Consider the following 20,456-nt stretch of genomic DNA (forward strand, 5'->3'; position numbering starts at 1 on the left):
GGCAGGAAAGTGGAGTTGAGGCCGAGATGAGATCAGCCATGATTGTATTGAATGGCGGAGCAGGCTCAAGGGGCTGAATTGCCTACTCCTGCTCCTCGTTCTTATGTAGAACAGAGAGGAGACCTAACAAGGCTGCTTACAGCATTTAAAGATTTCTGCAGGGGCAAGCGGGTGCAGAACCCTAGCCCTGCATGATGTGGATGTAGGAGACACCCCTCCCATAAAGCAAAATCCCTATTACCTAGTTCCTGGAAAATGACCCATGTTTGGGAGGAAATACAGTAAATACTGGAGCCCAGTCAGAGCAGCTGGAGTTCCCCAGTTGTGCTCCAAACCTAAGCTCAACAAGGCTCTGCGTTGATTACAGGAAGGTTAATGCAGAGCTGACTCCTACCCAATTCCCTGCCTGGAAGACTGTGTAGATAGAGTAGGAAATACCACCTACATAACAAAGACAGACTTGTTAAAAGGATACTGGCAGGTTCCCTTAACCACCTGAGCTAAAGAGATCTCAGCTTTTCTCACCCCAGATGGCTGAATCCAGGGCCGGGTGATGCCCTTTGGATTAAGAAATACATCAGCCATCTTCCAAAGGCTGAGGAACCAGGTAGTGGCTGGCCTGCCCAACTGTGTAGTGTACATGGATGATCTGTTAGTGTACAGTGACACCTGGGGGGACCACCTAGAATAGTTGGAAGCCCTCTTCCGAAGGTTATCGTCGTCCGTGGTAAACCTTGCAAAGAGCGAGTTCGCTAAAGCTCAGGTAACCTACCTAGGGCATGTTGTAGGTCAAGGGCGGGTGCTGCCCAGGGCAGCAAAGGTACAGGCGCTAATGGATTTTCCCATCCCCATGATCAAATCGGAAATAATGCGATTTTTGGAGATGTGTGGGTTTTACCACAGGTACGTTCCAAACCTCAGCACTATAGCTGCCCCACTGACAGACTTGTTACGACAAACAACGAAGGTAGTGTGGTCAGGGAGATGTTAAACAGCTTTCGAGAGGCTGAAAGCCATCTTAACCAATGAACTGGTGCTGGCAGCTCCAGACTTTAAGAACTCATTTCAAGTGACAGTTGATGCGAGTGAACTAGGGGTAGGTGCCGCAACAAAAACAAGAAATGCTGGAATCACTCAGCAGGTCTGGCAGCATCTGTGGAAAGAGAAGCAGAATTAACGTTTCGGGTCAGTGACCCTTCTTCAGAACTGACAAATATTAGTAAAGTCACAGATTATAAGCAAGTGAGGTGGGGGTGGGGCAAGAGATAACAAAGGAGAAGGTGCAGATTGGACCAGGCCACATAGCTGACCAAAAGGTCACGGAGCAAAGGCAAACAATATGTTAATGGTGTGTTGAAAGACAAAGCATTAGTACAGATTAGGTGTGAATACACTGAATATTGAACAGCAGCAAGTGCAAACCTGAAAAAAAACCTGAAAAAAACAGTGGGTAAGCAAACTGAACAAACTAAGATGAAATGAAATAAATGCAAAAAAAGATTGTAAAAAATGTAAAAAAGAATGTAAAAAAAAGGAAGAAAAAATAACTAAAAATGAAAGTAAAATGGGGGGCTGTCATGCTCTGAAATTATTGAACTCAATGTTCAGTCCGGCAGGCTGTAGTGTGCCTAATCGGTAGATGAGATGCTGTTCCTCGAGCTTGCGTTGATGTTCACTGGAACACTGCAGCAATCCCAGGACAGAGATGTGAGCATGAGAGCAGGGGGGAGTGTTGAAATGGCAAGCAACCGGAAGCTCAGGGTCCTGCTTGTGGACTGAGCAGAGATGTTCCGCAAAGCGGTCACCCAGTCTGCGCTTGGTCTCCCCAATGTAGAGGAGACCACACTGTGAGCAGCGAATACAGTATACTACATTGAAAGAAGTACAAGTAAATCGCTGCTTCACCTGAAGGTGCCGTCCTGCTTCAAGATGATGAGTCAGGCATTGAAAAACCAGTTGGGTTCTCCAAGAAATTAAACAGACATCAAAAGAGATACTCTACTGGGGAGAAGGAAGCTCCAGGACTGTTACTGGCTCTGAAGCACTTTTGTAATATTTGTCTGAAATGGATATAGAGAGACCGTAGCTTATACCGACCACAATCCTTTGACATTTGTGGAGAAATTCAAAACCCAGAATGCAATGCTATTTTGATGGAGCCTGATTTTGGAACCTTACCACTTAAAGATTACTCGTATTGCAGGGAAAAACAATGTGATAGCTGATGCTTTATCCAGAGTCTAACTCAGAACAGAATCATCCTGGATGCAAACTAAACCAGAGCATTGCTATGGCAGTGTGAGATTGATAAGTGAGTGTTTGAGGATGAGTGCGTTTGTGCGTACAGTTTTAATAAAAATCTTTTTCAACCTTATAATGAAATGCTCCTGTTGTTGCATTTCATTTTGCGTGGTGTGGAGGTGTCACAAAAATGTGCGAGGTTGAATGATGATTTTTTAATCCACCAGCTGGAAACCTGAATATTAAACTGGCGGAGATGAACTACTCAAACCTTGCAAGCTTTGAATTCTGTCTGCTGACCTTGAGTAGTCATATGCCCTGCTGCAGACTGTAGTGTTCAGTGGTTTAATTGATCTGTGTTTGATTGTGTTAGTCTGTTCACCGATTGATGCTCACTGTGCCTAATGACTTAAGCTTGAGGGGGAGCTAGAGAGAGAGAAAACTTTCCAGGAAGACCAGACAGAAACGTCCTTCAGTTACACAGTTTAGAAAACTTTCTGGAAAGAACAGATCTCCCTCGAAGCAATTCAATTACATTGCTGTCTCTCGGAGAACCACTGAATCAGCGTCCACCTCTTCAAACCGGAAGCTGGAGAACCACTCAATCAGTGCCCACATCATCAAACCGGAAGCCATTAGGACCACTGAATTCAGTCTGAAGCCAGCCGAGTCACCAATCTCCACTTACTATACACCCCTTTCATTTCACTGGACTCTAATTTGACCAAACTATCCTTCTCCACTCTGTAACCTATTTGTGTGTGTGGGTGAAAGTTGGAGCATATTTCATTATTTTACTTAGGTTGGTTTAAGTACAACAAAGTTAACCTCTTTCTTTGGTTGAACTCAAGAAAACCTGCCCGATTGGCTCTTTTTATGATCAAGGTAAACACTCACTGAATTGGCAAGTACATCCAGTTGAAAAATAAATAAAACTGTTGTGGTCAAGCAAGGAGAGAGAAAAAAGGGGCACCCTTTGACCCCTCCTCACCTGATTGTAACACTTTACAAATATAGCGTCCACCACACTTTGCATCAGAAGTCTGCGGCGCACCGCAGACGCCATTTTGAAACTTTATCGGGCCTCGTATCACCCAAAAGACAGGTGCTACTGAGCCCAATTTTTCGCCCTCCCCCCAAAAGTCTTACTTAGGTAGAGTTCCGTTACCGTTTCCTCAGCTATAACCCACATATAATTCATGGTGAACAGCTGTAATAGTGAAAAACAAGGACCTAATGAAAAGGACAATGCATTTGCTGGGTTAATATGAAGCAATTATCAAGTATGCTGCCCTTTATTGAACAGGAACCAATATGGCTGAACAGGTCAACCATCCAGCACCATTTTATATGGACACTGAGCTCCAGCAGTGCTGTTCAGGCATTAACACTGCATTTTAGGACAAGGACCATATTTATTTTTTTCAGGCCATGATAAACCATAGGCCTTGCAGAGAACATAGGCTGTCAGCAGCAGATTTGCTTTTGCCATTTGTTATTCTGCTATATGCACAACAGGTGCACAGTATGCCTCAGCACCTGATAATGGAGTTCACCTGCACCCAATGTGTATCAACACTTCGGGCACAATCATCAGTTCCACAAGGAGTAATTCTGACCTCCAAAACTGGTGAGTTGGAGTCGATTTAGATGCTAAAATTATAAAGATCACAAACCTGACCCCAACCCACCTACTTCCAGATTTAACAGAGATGGAACCGGATCAGGCAGCCAACTAGCTTTCTGGAGGTGGGTTGGCTATTTCAATATTATAATGAGGCTGGGAGCCTTACACTTAACATTCCTTACAAGTTGAGCCCTGGTTGTCCAGGTTTCCCAGGTCTTGGAAAACACAGCAACTCAAGGGTGTTGATGACAGCTTCAGGGAAAATTTAAGTGCTTTTCCAGCACTGCTTGTGGGCTGGAAGGAGCAGAATTGCTTCCTCCCTTCCAACACACCAAACTACCTTCCTCTCTGCCAATGAACTCCATTTCCTCTGCCATCGGACACCACACCGTCAGACATCCCCCTGCCATTGGATTCTCGCCATCCAATGACCCCAGGGATTGGGCAACAGCACCCCACACCCCCAAACCTGCCAAGATCAGACCCCCCCTCGGGGTCGGGGATCTGATCCCCTCCCTGGGTTCAGAGGTCAACAAGCTCTCCCAACCCCACGCTCCCATTAACTCAGCAGCGGGCTCCTGACCTATTCCTGCGACCTCCTCCACAGTGCTCCCTGTCTTACTGAAAGCCAAGCCTGTCAATCAGGGTAAGTTCTGGGCAGGGTTCCTGTCAGAAAAAGAAGACCCATGTTGTGGAATTAAAACTCCACAGCATATATGGAGCTGGGGTTCCCCACCCTCCACTCAAACCTACTTACGAAACCTGCACCTGTCAATATTGGGGCTATATATTCTGCTTTTGTTTGAATCATTACTCTGTGCTATTCTTTTGCAGCTTTAAAAACAAAATAGTCTCTCACTCAAATAGTAGCAAAAAGCTTGCTGCTAACAATAATATTCTGAAACAGTGATCGGTCAACGTTTGGTCACATGCAACAGTATCCCACGAGGTTAACCTTCATGAGCTTAATGAATCAGAACAATGTATTTTCAAATACTGTGACCAAATCACTTACATTTGTAAAATCATTTAATTATACAATCAGATTTGGCAAAGCAGGTGAATTTTAACAATCATCTACAGCATAACAAATGTTACAAGTAATATAATAATAAATCATTTTTTTTACAGAAATCTTAACATTCAAGTGTTAAAGTGTGCTTGATTAGTTAGACCAACAGTGACAATTTTAACGTAGAACATAACACTATTGTTCTTAATTGAGTTAACTATTTCATTTTATTCAATGCTCCCTGATACTTCGTTAGCACTCTGGACTGTGTTTGCACAACTAGGTTGCATTCTCCATGTATTTTCAATGTATGCATCTGATGTAAAATCAAAAGGTTTCATGGTTGACGATCACATTACTTTTGATATGTTATTCCAGAGCAAAGGCAGCCATATTAATAAAAGAATCAACTGAAAAAATGTTCAAATTCTTCACAATAAGGCAAGTGTAAGTAAACAAATGTTTTTAAAGTTCATAATATTAGATTTTTATTTTCGCAATGGTTATGATACTTTAAATCAATTAAAGGAGAAGAATGAACTATGCAAAATCCCAAAATGCTTCACAACCTTTGGAGTCTAGTCACTCTTATGTAGGCAACTATATCAGCCAGTTTGAATGCCCCAAGGGCCCAACCCTCCAGTGTTCTTCAAATAACCGTGGGATCCTTTATACCTACATGGACAGGTACATAAGACCTTGATTTTACATCTCATCTGAAAGATGACACTTCCAGCAATGTAGCTGCTTCTCAGCCATGCACTGATGTATCAGCCCAGACTATATGCTGAAACTCTGAGGTGGGGTTTGAACCCACAATTTTCTGAATCAGGTAAAAGCTGAGGCTTAGAAATATTTAAAACAGGAATTAAAAAAAAAATTACAGCAGTGTAACTTTCACAATTGAGTTTGATTTTGTGTGTCAGCTGTGGCTCAGTTGGTGACACTCTTGCCTCTGAGTTCAAAGGTTGTGGGTTCAGGTTCCACTCCAGGATAATCTAGGCTGAGCACTGAGGGAATGATGCACTGTTGGAGGTGCCAGCTCTCATGAGACATTAAACTGAGGCACTGTCTGCTCTCTCAGGTGGATTTAAAAGGTCATATGGCACTATTTTGAAGAGAAGGGGAATTATCCCCAGTGTCCAGGTCAATAATATTTATCCCTCAATCAGCATTACAACCCTCCCCACCCCCCACCCCTGCAGATTATCTGGCCATTATCACATTGATGTTTGTGGGAGCTTGCTGTTTACAAATTGGCTGCCTTGTTTCCCACATTACAACAGTGACTACAATTCATTATGCTTTGGTTCATAGTTGTGTACTTAAATGGAGGATAAATTAGAGCATCGACTTCAGGCTTCCAACTGAGGGTTTGTTGGCACAAAATTCAACCCACCATGATGGTCTCTCAAGTACCTTCTTGCCTTGAAGAACTGCTGCCCACAGGTTTTTATAAATCTGCAGAGACAGAAAAAATAATTAATCCATGATTTCTCAAGATTGAAAACTCCAGAGAGAATTAACAGATATAGTTATTGAAGAAACTGAGAAAGCAAATAATCAAACAGCATTTCTCCAGAACTGTTTTATATATTTCATGAAGCAATTATTTTGGATGGTTTGGTAAATATTTAATAAACAAGCCTTTCTAGCCAAAATTTGGAATTATTCTTTCAATAAATGCAAAAGCTATTTAAAGAAAAAAAAATCATGTTTGGCTTACTTCTAACATGGCATTTGGTTGCAGGATGAACAGTAAATTTTGAAAAATGAATAGATTTATTACATTTCCGAAGTCATAGCAACCCTGGGGGACAATGACCACAGAATGATCAAGTTTAACTCTTTCCACTCTTAGAGCTGGATTTTGTGCTGGAGGCAGGACTCCCGGCACCAGGCTGAAAAGGTGGGGGGAACCCCGCCTCTCCCTTTTCGCGCCCCCCCTCCCACAACCCGGAGTGATCCTCTGGTCTTTTTAAATCAAAGTTTCAGGAGGTGGGATCCCTCTCCATTTAAGGACAAGGATCCCACTTCCATGAGTTACCGGTCAATCAGAGATCAGCTAGTGAAGGCTGGATTTTTGTCAACAGAGAAATAAGCAAAGACAGAGGGCTAATTACCCAGGATACCTGCACACACAGCCTTGGGGCTGAATCTTGGATGAATGTAATGTGGCTGTTTCAGTTCTATCCCACTGCTGTGATACGCAAATATGGTAGATGTCTAGCAAGTCATCTGTCTGCTCTCTTGGCCCATGGTTGGCACATTGGGCGAGTGCAGGGATACCAGAAAAGAGGAAGGGGAACTATGTACAGTTAAAAAATAGCATCTGCAAATAAGTTAAAGAAACGTTTTATTGAAATGAAAGCTAAAGGAAATTGTCAAGGCTTAGGTTGGAATATTCCTTTCATTAACCAATAACCACCATTTTCAAATTAAGGATTTTATTGTAAGTGCAGAATAAGTATTTCTTTCTAACTGCAGACTAATAGCAGCCCGGAATATTCAATAATGGCACTATTTCATTGCTCATTTTCCATCTTGTTTTGACAAGCTATGAAATTCCAAATGGAGTTGTGAGCAACGTTGCTCATAAATTTGAAATTCCTGAGTGATCAGCACATTGGTGTGCACCTTGTTATGTCATAAATCTTTCCTGACCTCTTTCTTCACATAGCATATTCAGGAGTACAAGGTGAAAAAGGCACAGGCTACTGTACTAAGGAGAAAATAATCAAGATTTGCTTTACCTCTCCATCAGCTTTCCCAATTGGTGAATTCAAAATAAAGTCAGGAGGGGCAAAGACATCCACTAAAGCCACTGAATCATCCTTCAGCTATTTAAAAAGAAATATTGTACTTGTTAGTCCTGCTTCAAATATTATTTTTAATGTGAAAAGATGGTACTGGATCTTGTTTTTAAACCAGATAGTGAAATTAAATAGTGTGCTGATCTTTTGTTTTATTTTAACAGTCTTTTAAGAGCAATTCTTCATAATCACAGAGTATTTGTTCAGCACTGTAACAATGTAAAGTTGGGCTTAAACAGTACAGTTAATTATTGTTTGAACAATTATTTGACCTTTTATGACCATAGTTATTGGAAATATTTATAATGAAGTAGCACAGCAAAAATATATACTGCTGCCCTTTTTTGTGCTCATCAGCTGAGAGATTCTAGTGCAGGGAAATGGCTTTTCATTTTGGGTACTGGCATCAGTTCCAGCATTAAGCAATGGTAGGTCAGGTATACCACAGTTAAGGTACAGGATATAGCTCCCACGTCTCCAAAAATATGTTGCAGCTTCAAGTTTAGAAGAACTTCTCTTATTACACCAATGTGACATTTTTCCTTCTGGTGGTTCTCCAAATGAGATTAGTGCCTAATTTGGGGTTGTTTTGTACTGTCAGCCAACATCTTTTTGGAACTGAGTTCAGTTTGTGCAAACATATTTCACATGGGGGTCGAATGGTCAGCAAACAGAAGAGACTTTCCTTTGGTCAGTTTGTGTAGGGGTTGAGCCAAAGTTCTAAAGGGAGAAAGGCTATCTAATCTAGTGCATAATTTCCCCTAAGATATTTTGCCTATTTTTATATTTTAAATATCATATGTGCAGATATCTTAAAAATTTTCCAGAAATGGTTATACATTTGTTAAGCTATTTTTCTTTAAACAGACTGTATTTATTTAACCCTGATTCTGAATAGTAAGCAGATTAATAGTTCATAACTTAACCTGTGCACAGAGGTTTAGAACAGCATTTTGCAATCTTCTTGCAGGCTGATCGCCAGTGAAATATCCACCTGCAAATAAACAGTGAATTCACATGAACAATTATTTGCAAATTATAAAGTCCTTTGACCATCTAGTGACACAAAATCTTCAGATTCTAATAACCTTTAAGGGATCATATTCTGACTTCCTACTTCTAGTGGGCCACCTCCCCACTGACAATGCATATTGGACTTCAGGCATGCGCTACACAAAAAAAAACAATTGTTTACATAAATGGTCAGAGAATTATGGATAGTGTATTGCTGAATTTCCAATATGAGCTCCCAATGGCTAGGCTTCCCACTGGAAGCACTGTCAAAATGTTATCTCAATTTGTTAATTAAAGAAAAATCCTACATAATTTCAAGAGTAAAATTTCTATTTTTGCTGGGCAACATGGTATGAAATGCAGATGTTTTTGGCCCGTAGAACTTCATTAGTTTTTACAGTGGAAAATTGAGAAATTGTGACAATTTCTACGAGCCCCTCCTGAATGAATGTTAGTTCACTTTAACAGTAAGCCACTGCCAACAGAAAACTGGCCTCTGGGCAGAAGCCAAGTAATGTCATAAAAATAGGGCACTTGAATTTCACTTTTGCCACAATGCTTTTGTCGCTTTGTCAGGCAGGACTTCCACCTGCTTCTTGCCTTCTTTTTTGATCCCTTTTCCTTGGGATCAGAATCATTTGATTTGCATATTGAGGGTGGATACTAGGATTATTTACTCCATTGCAGGGGCACCCACCTCAAGTAGGAATAGGCACTTTTCTGCAATGCACTGGCATGCAGCAGGTTAGCTGGTGATGCCAAAAGAAGATTCAAGGAAAATTTAAGTTTTTTAAATCTTCACTTGCCTAATGCAAAAGATTGCTCTGCAATCAAATGTACTAGGCAAACTGATCATTCAGAATTTACTCTTCCATGTTTATTGGGAGGGTACATGAACTAATTATCAGGGAGTGACGGAGCTTGTCTCTTAAATTCATGATCAGTGCGGGTGTTGTGGGGACAGGGTGGTGAAGAAGCTCTGAAATTCATGGTCAGTGGGACTTTCAAACTCAAGCTTAATGGTGAGGTTCCCAAACTCATGTCCAGTGGAAGAAGACCAACTCATGTTGGGTGAGGGGAAATTTCATTTCACTTTCAGTATAGGAAAGATTTGGTTTTAATCTTTAGTTCCACTGCATGCTCAGAGATTAGCCAGGATCTGGAGGGGTGGCAAATGCCTTTACTAATCAATGGTTCATCTGACTCAATGTGTCATGCTCTGCACTCAGCGTGCCATGGTGTACAAATATTTGCTCTTTTGAGCTTGACTTCTTTTTATTAAATCATAATTTTTACTACAGGAGTGATCTGGAAATATATTTAACTTTATTGTACTTTAGGTCGGAGACATTGGTTAAGAAGTGAGACTTGAATGCGCAGGGAGAAAGAAGAGTGAAACCCAGTTATAATGACTAAAAATTTAAAAAAATTACCATGATGAAATGGCTAAAACTTGTGATGAAATTATAGCTGTTGACAGTCCAAGATAGTGGTCCTGCCTGAGTGTGTTAGCAGACTGGATATAAGGACACCCCACAACCAGACAGCATAATTATATAATTATAGCATGTGACAGTTTTACATAGGCAAATTCCATATTAAAAGTAGACATAGAAAATTTAAATAAGGCAAATGATAGAACATCAGATAGAACTCACCTTGGTACAACGCTGTTGTGTGTTTAGTAAGAGCCCACAGACCATATAAGGAACTGAGACGTTCTAACACAGGTTGTAAATTGATTGGTGTGTTGGAACTATGAATAAAATCATGAAATCTTTGCAACACATTGTACTCAATGAATACAATTGCCAAAGATCTGCAATAATACACCTGGAGGGGGAAAAAATAATGGTTTCACACAACAGTAGAAACTAACAGTTCAACTGCAATTTAATTATGAAGTTAACTTAGGGCAATTTTTTCAATGATAGCAACTGATAGCAAGACTGCCTTCAACGGTCCTTCAATATTTGACCTGCTGGTGATGGTGAAACCTAGCTATTAGCAGAGTTTTTGGTTTGCTTCCTTTCTCTGTTTTTCCTGGAATGGCATTATTGGTTGGGCTTTTAGTCTAAAACAGGAGGCAGGCAGTTGTTGATAATGACCATAATGTTCCCTGTAGCTAGTTTCACTATTGACAGTTGGTCTTCTCCCTCCTCTAGCAACCAAAATTATTTCACTGGGTGCCTGTTAATTAATTAGTCATTGTGTAATGCAAACCAAGACAATCCCACTTTTTAGGTAGTTTTGCTCAATGGACTATTGCCGTATCAAGTAGTAACTGCAACATGTTAAATCTGATTCATGTATATTTACATTTTAATTTGATTAGAACTTTCACAAAGGATGAAATGCAAAACTTGAGTTAGCTGCCATAGTGGTAAAGTGCATTGGAACTCCAACGTAATGCACCATGAAGGGTAGGACAAAGGTTCTCAACTGTTTTCAATTTCAACTGTGCCTCTGTGGGGTGCTACAAACAGAGACTAGTTATTTCCTTATGGGGGGAAGCAAATTGACACAGGCTGGTCTCCCTGCATTGCTCTTGCATACTTCCTGGATCTGCATATCAGTGGCATACAGAGAACACAAGTTAGAAAATGAATTTTTAAAAAATGTCTGCGAGCAGGTTGCTGCCTCCACCAATAGAGAAAATACAGCTTCATTATATTGTAGTCAAAGAGTCATTACGGCAGAATTACTATTGGTTGAAGTATCAAATATATGCTGACCTTATTTGACTTTTATCATGTGTCTCAAAATCTGTCAGGTCTAAAAATAAGATCCCTCCCCAATCTATTGGTTAGGAAGTAGTATATGAAATTGGGGGGGGGGGGCCATAGGGGGGGAGGGGGGGTGTTGAGCTTAAAAAGGAAAATACATAAGCATGGGGAAATATAATAATGTTCAAAAAAACTATAAATTAATCAAATGACAATATGATTAACACAATACAGCTTAAGTAGCCATTCCAATACCAAGGTAAAGTTTTCAACAGGAGAACAAAATCCTCTGTAATTTGTGTATTAAATAGTTACTTGTAACGTTTGGACATAAAGGATGCAAAACACAGCTGTGCAGAACTGCTACAGTCACCTACCTGCGTTTCCCGCTGGCCGCTTTCTGCACAGCATTATGCAAGGATACGGATGCAAGCAGGGGTGTCCCCTGCGTGCACAGGAGATATTGATTTAGTGCTATCCTGAATCCCCCAAATTTGGGCAACAAATGCCCAGGCAGCACCTGCGTTGTTTACTCATGAAAAAAGTGTGAAGCTGTAAGCTGGGCCCTGTAGTAATGTTATTTAAAGAGCCAGGCACCTTGATTGAAGGTGAGGTAATTTTTGGGAACTTTTTCCAGTGCAAAATGTCTGTAAGTACTCTGGAGTGTTTTAGGAGGTGTCTGCATTTACCAAAGACTGTTGTCTCATCCTCACAGGGATGGCAGGGGAAGAAGGACGCATCTCCTGAACCATAAGGAGGAATTGATCCTCTATATCATGGTGCCCTCCTGGGGCTGCTATGGTGGGGCAGGTGGCAGTCTGAAAGCAGGAACTCAGAAGCGGAAAACTAAGTGTGAGGGAAGGGGGATGGGGTGGGAAGCAGGAGGTCCATGGTCACACCATCTGCAGCTTGCTCATCATGCCAGATAACTGGATGAGGGTATACCAGGAGTTGAGAAGGGGCATAAGGCAGGAACATACCATCAGCCTCAAGATTCTCATTGACATTGGATGCTATAAGCCCCATTACAGCTGGCACCATGATATAGAGGATCATCTCCTCCTTATGGCTCAGGAGATGTGTCCTTGCTCCCCTGCCAGTTAGGCTCTGCTCCTTTCATTGTGTGTCATTTTGTCCTGCAAGAGAGAGGGCAGATTGTCAGTAGTTGTGCAGCATAGTGTTTGGGCAATGTGCCTGCTGCAGCTGAATAGCTGGAGGTATGTGGAAACAGTGAGAGGTGGGTGTGAGATTAGCAGCATTGATAGGTGTGTAAGGATGAGGTGGAGTATCTGGATGTTAGACATGAATCCTGAGTGCGAGGGAGTGCTGCTGGGTGATTGACAGGTGTGTGGTACACTGAGTAGTGTGAGAGATTGGTGTTGTGGGAGTAGGAGATTTCATATGAATATGCATTCACTGACCTTGATCACCTGTGTGATGTCATTTCACCTTTTGTAGCACTGCTACCAGGTCCTCGGGTGCATACCCCAGGATTTGACCTTCCTGGCCATTTGCTTCCACTCTGAGTGTGATCCTTAAGGATCTCCATGCCCTCCCCTGTGGAACCATGGCATCTCTCCTCCTGCCACCTGCACCTCTACTTCCCCCAGCACCCCATATGTCACTATGGATCCATCTGCCTGCCCTAGTATTCAACTTACAGCAATCTTTTTGTGCAGCTTCCCTTTAAGATACAGCCTGCTTTTAATAAAAGCAGGCTGCTTGAACCACATGGTCTGCAAACAACAATGCTGGGGCCTCCTGCTGTGTGCAGAGCTTGTTGGCCGTGTTCAGGAGCTAACAGCAGTGCTGGAGGCACACCAGCTAGAGTTACAAGCATTCAGATTCAAACTTTGCGTGTTTCCCACCTCGATCTGTAAGGGCACGAGCAGGTTGCGAATAGCCCCAAAAAAAGGGCTATCCAATTTCCAGCCCACAGTTTCCACCAGTGCCTGTTTTTGAAAGAAACTTGTTATCTGCTGAAAGCCAATGATGATGTTTTCAAGAAACTAATACAATTGCTTTAGGTGCTGACACAGCATATTAGTACTTATGAATACAGATAGTCAAGCACAATTCCGAGTATGTAAATCTTTGAAAGAAATCTAGGACATTAGTTATGAAGTTTGATAACAGAAAAAAACATTATAATAAAATATTTTACTTAAGTTAATAAGTCAGTATTGATAAGTGGATGGAAACAAATACGCACCAATTCATCCCACAAAGCTAATTTCTAAAAGGAAAACAATAGCGGATAAAAGAAAATCCTTCCAAAATTTGATTTAAATCCAGTTAACTGCATGATATTTATGAATGTTTAGATACTTACATGCACATGTACCTCCCAGTGTTCCAGGAACCCAATATCTTTTACTGTTGGATTAAAATCTAGTGATGTATTTGGAAATTATTCTTATGAAAAACAAATGTTCAGTTGGATTGCAAGATGATATGAACTCTTTGCCTTTGCTGCAGGGAAGGGAGATGAAAAGATAAATTTCTGGAGAATTTTGAGGTTGCTATTAAAATTAGAAAACAAAAAGACTTGAAGGAGAAGGAAGTAGTCTGATGTTTGGATCATTTACCAATATCAAGGCATAAGGCTCTTATACTTCTGGATGCTCATGGCTATAACACGGCAAACCCAATTTCAGAAAGCCCAAATTCGATGGTGTGGGCGAAGAGCTAAAACAGATTAACATCTCATTAAGGCGAAATGGAATACTGTCAAAGGCCTACTGGAGAGCATGCAGGATAAATACATATTTGGACAAGCAAGTGGAGACAAATAGATTAACAATACAACCCAAACTCAAATAAAAACAAAAATGAACTTGACAAAACCTGAACGGAGAAAGGTTCGGGGTTCCTATCTTATGATCTTGTAGATTGGTATAAACAATGAGCAAGTAGAAACATCTGGAAGACTGCTTGCTCATTCTTATATCTTGTATGATTTGTGCTATACTTAAAGTAAAATGAATGATTAAATTTGCTCACGAGCAAATGTATACCAGGAAATTGTGACATGGAAACACTACTTTTATTTTCATAGTTCAAGTATGATGACAATAACAACATGAGTGTTGGAAAATAGAGCATCTTATGCTGTTAAACTGAGGGCATTCTGATAAAAGATATAAGACAATTAAATCAAGAGAGAAAAATAAGAAATGTGTGAGCAAAAATATTAGAGCGGAAGGAAAGGTTAGATTGTGTGAGCCAATTAGGCTTTCTTTATACAAACGTACTGAGTATAACAAACAAATTGAATGAATTACAGGTGCAAATTTAGTGTATGACATGGTATCTATTACTGAGACATTGCTGCAAGAAGGTCAGGACTGGGAACTGAATACACCAGGTTATAAGGTTTACAGCAAGGATAGGGTAAATGGGAGAGGAAGTGAGAGGTAGGCAGGCAGTGAGACTCTACGGGTAGAATAATAAAATAGAAAAGGATTTAAGACTGTAGTTACAGTTGTGCACAGGTTTCCTGCTCGCAGCTCTGAAGTTGCAAAATACACAAGTGCAGAGATTACACAAGCATGTAATGAAGGCAGAGTGGTTTTAATGGGGCATTTTAACTTTCATATAGGTTGAACCTAGAACCAACAAGGGGACAGGCCATATTATATTTAATAACAATTAATAAGCCAGACTTAGTTAACTGCCCAACAGTGCGTGAACATATATCTCATAGCGATCGTAATATGATCAAATTCAACGATGTGTTTGAAAAGGAGAAGAGCGAAACATCTACCAAGATTCTAAATTTAGGTCAGGCTGACTTCAATGGGATGGGATAGAGACTGTCCACAGTAAACTGGGCAAATCTTTTAATGGGTAAAACAACAGAAGATCAGTGGGAGGTGTTCAAAAAATAATTTAATATGATACAGAGCCAGTTTATACCCCTGAGGAGCAAGAGCTCTACTTGCCAAGAAAAAAGACCGTGAGTGACAGAAGAGATAAGGGACAACATAAAACTGAAAGTAAAAGCGTACAAAAATGCACAGCTTCTGGCGACAGGGAGAGATACAAAGAACAATAAAAGGTGACAAACAAGTAGTAAGAGCTACAAAAAGAGAATATGAAAAGCATCTTGCAAGGCATATCAAAATCACACCTTTTTAACAATTATATGAGGAAAAGGAGGGTGGTCAGGAGCATTGTGGGCCCTCTGAAAACTGATAATGGAGATATTGTAAATAAACATAATGAATTGGCAAACACGTTGAATAATTACTTTGCATCAGTATTTGCAGTAGAGGAAGAGATCAGCATGCTGGACATCCTAAGGAAACTAATATGGAAACAGGGACAGGGACTCACCAAAATTAACATAAGCAAAATAACTATTCTGAAGAAAATAGTGGTACTAAAAAGAATGACAAATCCCCAGGACCAGTACCCAGAAAATAGGTGGGAACATTGCAGATATCCTAACTATAATCTTCCAAAGTTCTCTTGATTCAGGAACCATGCACATGCCCGTCTCCTATTTAGGAAAGGTGAGAGAGGGAAACCATGGAATTTTCAACCAGTTAGCCTAACATCTGTTATTGGAAAATTATTAGAGACAATAATTAAGGACAGGGTGATTGAACACCTTGAAAATTTTTAGTTGATCAGAGAGAGCCAGCATGGATTTGTGAAGGGTAGGTCCTGCCTGATGAACCTGATTAAAAATTTTGAAGCGGTAGTGGACAGGGGAATATCTATGGATCTTATTTATGTGGACTTCCAGAAGCCATTCAATAAAGTCCCTTATAAGAGACTGCTGGCTAGAGGTAAAGCTAATAGAATTGAAGACAAATTATTGGGCTGGTTAGGAAATTTGCTGAGCAGTAGAGACAGGGAGTAGGGATAATGTGCAGGTAATCTAACTGGCAGGATGTGTCTAGTGGTGTACCACAGGGACCTGTGTTGGGGCCTCAACTACTCATCGTATTTATTATTGACTTAGATGGTAGGATAGAGAGTCCCAAATCCAAGTGCACTGATGACACAAGGCAGCACTGAAAGCAGTGTAGATGGAAGCAAAGAATTACAATGAGATATTAACAGATTAAGCAAATGGGCAAAGTTGTAGCAAATGGATTTCAATGCAGGCAAGTATGAAGTCATCTACTTTGGACTGAAAAAGATAGATCAGGCTACTTTCTAAGTGGTGAAAAGCTAGAAACAGTGGTGGTCCAAAGAGACTCAGAAATTCATGTATATAAATCATTAAAATGCCATTGACATGAAAATAATTAAAAGGACTAATGGAATGCTGGCCTTTTTATCTAGAGGACTAGAATACAAGCGGGCAGAAGTTATGCTACAGCTATACAAAGCCCTGGTTAGACCACACCTGATGTACTGTGTTCCGTTCTTGGCACCACACCTTAGGAAGGGTATATTGGCCTTGGAGGGAGTGTGATGTAGATTAATGAGAATGATACATGAACTCCATGGGTTAAATTACAAGGAGATATTACACAAACTAGGGTTCTATTCCCTGGAATTTAGAAGGTTAAGAGATGATCTGATCGAATTTTCAAGATATTTAGGGAAACTGGGGGGCTACGTAGAGAGAAAATATTTCCTCTGGTTAGGGAGACTAGGACTAGGGGGCCATAGCTTAAAACACAGAACCAGGCCTTTTAGGGCTGAAGTTAGGGAACACTCCTGCAGGCAAAGGGTGGCAGAAGTTCTGCAAATGAGAACTGATGCCAAGCCAATAGCTAATTTTAAACCTGAGATTGACAGATTTTTGTTAACCAAAGGTAATAAGGGATATTGAGTAAGGGTGGGTTTATGGAGTTAGGTCACAGATCAGCCATAATTAATTGAATGGTAGAACAGGCTTGAGGGGGTAAATGGTTCCTATACCATATATTATCTAGTGTGTATATGCTTATGTTAGAAGTCTTGCATCAGTTGCATGCTTCCATTTATCTCCTGTGTTATGATTTTGTTGTGTCTGGGGTTATTCCTGGGTACTACTGTATACATTATCCTTCTACTTACCTTTTAGTCCTCCCAGTGCTAGGTTGTGCTGCTGCTCTGCAAGGTCCTTCTCCTAGGTCCACTACTCTAAGTAGTGCTAAAGATAGGTTATTTAATTTCAATTTAATATTACTTTTTAAACTTAATTTAACTTTAAATTGAGTTGCTGTCTCCTGTCACCTGCACACCATAGTTCCCTCACCTGCCCTCGGCCTGTGCCATGCCACTCCAGATGCCACTCATCCACTGTCTTCACAGGGAATGCAGCAATTTGTATTAAAGTGTTCATAGTACTATAATTTATCTAAAGCTCTGGGAAAGCTTTAAAAACAATTCATCAATTTTCCAGTGAAGACAGCGAGCAAACAGCAACCAGGAGCAGCACCTTTAGAACTGATGATGGGTCAGGGAGAGAGGCCAAACAGGAGCAGGAATGGTATTGGATGGAGGTAGTTGAGGGAACGAAGGCACATGAACGGTGGGTGACTGGCTTGAGGCTAGTGTGGGTGTATAGGGGAAACTGGATGGGGCCATAGTGGTGCACATATCAAATAGGAGAAAAAGTCACGTGAGATAGAGTGGATTTGGGTCTGGAAGTGATATGGGACAGGATCAGTTGACCCGAGTGAATATCAAGGTTGGGTAATGAATACAGGTTTGGGGAGAGGGGAGATGATGGTGTTGCCATTGAAGGTACTTAAGAAAATAGCCAGAGATGTACTCAGAGGTACCAATCCAGGATAAGGCACTGTGTAAATGCAATATCTTTGCTTCCTTTACACTATGGGACTTGGCCTTTAACTGTCATTTTTCAATAAAATGGAGTGCACTGTTTTGAAACTGAAGCTGCAGAACAGGAAAACTACAGTGACATAGCCCAAATTGAAAAATAACAATTCAAATCTAAAGCTTCAATTCCAATTTTTCCAAACATGTTTGCACCGAATAAATACAACGTTACAAAAGCTGCAATTATACTCCAATTTTAAAACTAAGAATCTTTTCAATAATATCACAATAAACAGTAACTTTGAACATCACCAAAAGTTCTATCCATTCCAGATGGGACATATAACTTTGCACTGCAGGATCTTTATGTTGCTGTGTGAGCTATCTTCATTGAACTAAAGCAATAGCTGAATTCACTCATCCTTTTACTTCTGATCTCATAAGGAAAACATTTTCTGAAGAGAATGTTAACTGATGTTTCATTCTATTGAAAATGGCAAAAAGTGTGTGTTGCATTGCATAGCAGCAAACACCACAGTAAAAACCAACATTAAATCCATAGGACCGGCAATAGCCTGATTACAGCTGACGTTGAGATTGCACTAAAGAAACATATTCACGTAGTTTTTGTGTTGTGATATAAACGTGTATTCAATAATCTCATGCTTGGACCTTTAATTTGGTGAGAATCACTGGTTTGATTTGCATTATAAACTTTAACAGTAATGATTTTATCTTTGTCAGTAAGTGATCATTTTACTCTAGATATACAATATAATCACCAGGGTGTTGGGCCTGAGACTTAACAAAAGCTGTTTTTGTACTTTTTGCCAAAAATAAAGCCACATGGCTAATTGAATACAGATGAATATGACAATATCAATTGAGATTAAATGATTTAAGAAATGCGTAAAGAATATTGAGTCAAAAGTAAGTTATTCACAACATATCAATAAATCCTTGCAATGCAAAATCTGGAATGCATTATGAATGACTAATATACTCCAATACAACAATATTTCTTACATTAACTGGGTTGAAACATTAACATCACCAACCAGGACAAAGCAGTCTGCTTGATCGGTATCCCATCCACTGTTTTAAACATTCACTCCCTCCACCATGTGGCTGCAGTCAGGACTATCTAAAGATGCACTACACACTCACCAAGGCTTCTTTGGCAGCACCTCACAAACCCATGACTTCCACCACCTAGAAGGACAAGTGCAGCAGATGCATGGAAACACCATCACCTCCAAGTAGCCCTCCAAGTCACACAATCCATATTTGAACATATATCACCGTTCCTTCATTGCCACAGGGTCAAAATCCTAGAACTCTTTACCTAATACAATGTGGGAACACCTTCACCTTACAGCAATTTAAGAAGGCTCACCACCACCTTCTCAAGGACAACTAGGGATGGGCAATAAATACTAGCCTTGCCAGTGACATGCACATCCTACGAATTAATATAAAACATTGATCCCTTGAGAAATTAGCCGATAGTTTAAGTTCTTCACTGTAGTATACCGCTCACAAAGTATGTACATTTTCTGTACTGGAATGCATTATGCAGTGAATACCCCATAAGACAGCATAAAGACATGACTTGTAATAATTGGCTGTTAGTAAACCTGAAAAAAAAACAAGTAGTACTCTAACTGAAAACACTGCTATGAGGTGGGGTACACTAAAGCATCCTCAGCCAAACTATCTTCAGCTGCTTCAATGACCTTCTCTCCATCATAAGATCAGAATTGAGAATGTTCACTGATGATTGCAGTGTTCATTTCCATTCATAATTTCTCAGACAATGAAGCATGCAGCAAGACGTGAACAACATTCAGGATTGGGCTGGTAAGCGGCAAGTTAAGATTCACGCCACACAAGTTTCAGACGATGACCATCTATAACAAGAGGGATTCTAACCACCTCCCCTTAACCTTCGTTGCTGAGACCCCACCATCTTCACCCTGGGGTATTATCATTGACCAGAAACTCAGCTGGACCAGCTATATAAATGTCGTGGCCACTAGAGCAGGTCAGAAGCTGGATATTCTGTGGGAAATTAATTTGAACATCTGGGCTGCGAAATTTGGCTTCATAACAACCATTTTTCTGATGCTACAAGTGCTGTTTTGCCTCCATCTCCAGCATGCGCGCAAACATTGGTGCTAGTCACTTCGGATGCCACTTTAGTGAAGGTGTTTGAGCGCTGGCATGGAGCGTCCACCAGAAGGTATGCAGGGTTGAAGAAGTAACAAGGAAGATAGATGAGGGTAGTGCAGTTG

General features: G+C 40.6%; 1 protein-coding gene across 3 annotated transcripts in view; it reads right to left on the minus strand.

The window, feature by feature from the left end:
• Nucleotides 1-6,074: 6,074 nt before the first annotated feature.
• acox3 (acyl-CoA oxidase 3, pristanoyl) overlaps nt 6,075-20,456 on the minus strand; it is a 192,686-nt gene continuing 178,304 nt past the window's right edge. For all 3 annotated transcript variants that reach the window (XM_068039930.1, XM_068039922.1, XM_068039915.1), the window contains 4 exons: nt 10,366-10,540; nt 8,620-8,687; nt 7,634-7,720; nt 6,075-6,341 (listed from right to left, as the gene is read on the minus strand). In XM_068039930.1, coding sequence (XP_067896031.1) covers nt 6,222-6,341; nt 7,634-7,720; nt 8,620-8,687; nt 10,366-10,540 — 450 coding nt within the window. In that variant the 3' untranslated portion in view covers nt 6,075-6,221. The remainder of the gene's footprint in view (nt 6,342-7,633; nt 7,721-8,619; nt 8,688-10,365; nt 10,541-20,456) is intronic.

Source organism: Heterodontus francisci, chromosome 1, assembly GCF_036365525.1.
Source record: "Heterodontus francisci isolate sHetFra1 chromosome 1, sHetFra1.hap1, whole genome shotgun sequence".
NCBI classification, from domain to species: Eukaryota; Metazoa; Chordata; class Chondrichthyes; order Heterodontiformes; family Heterodontidae; genus Heterodontus; species Heterodontus francisci.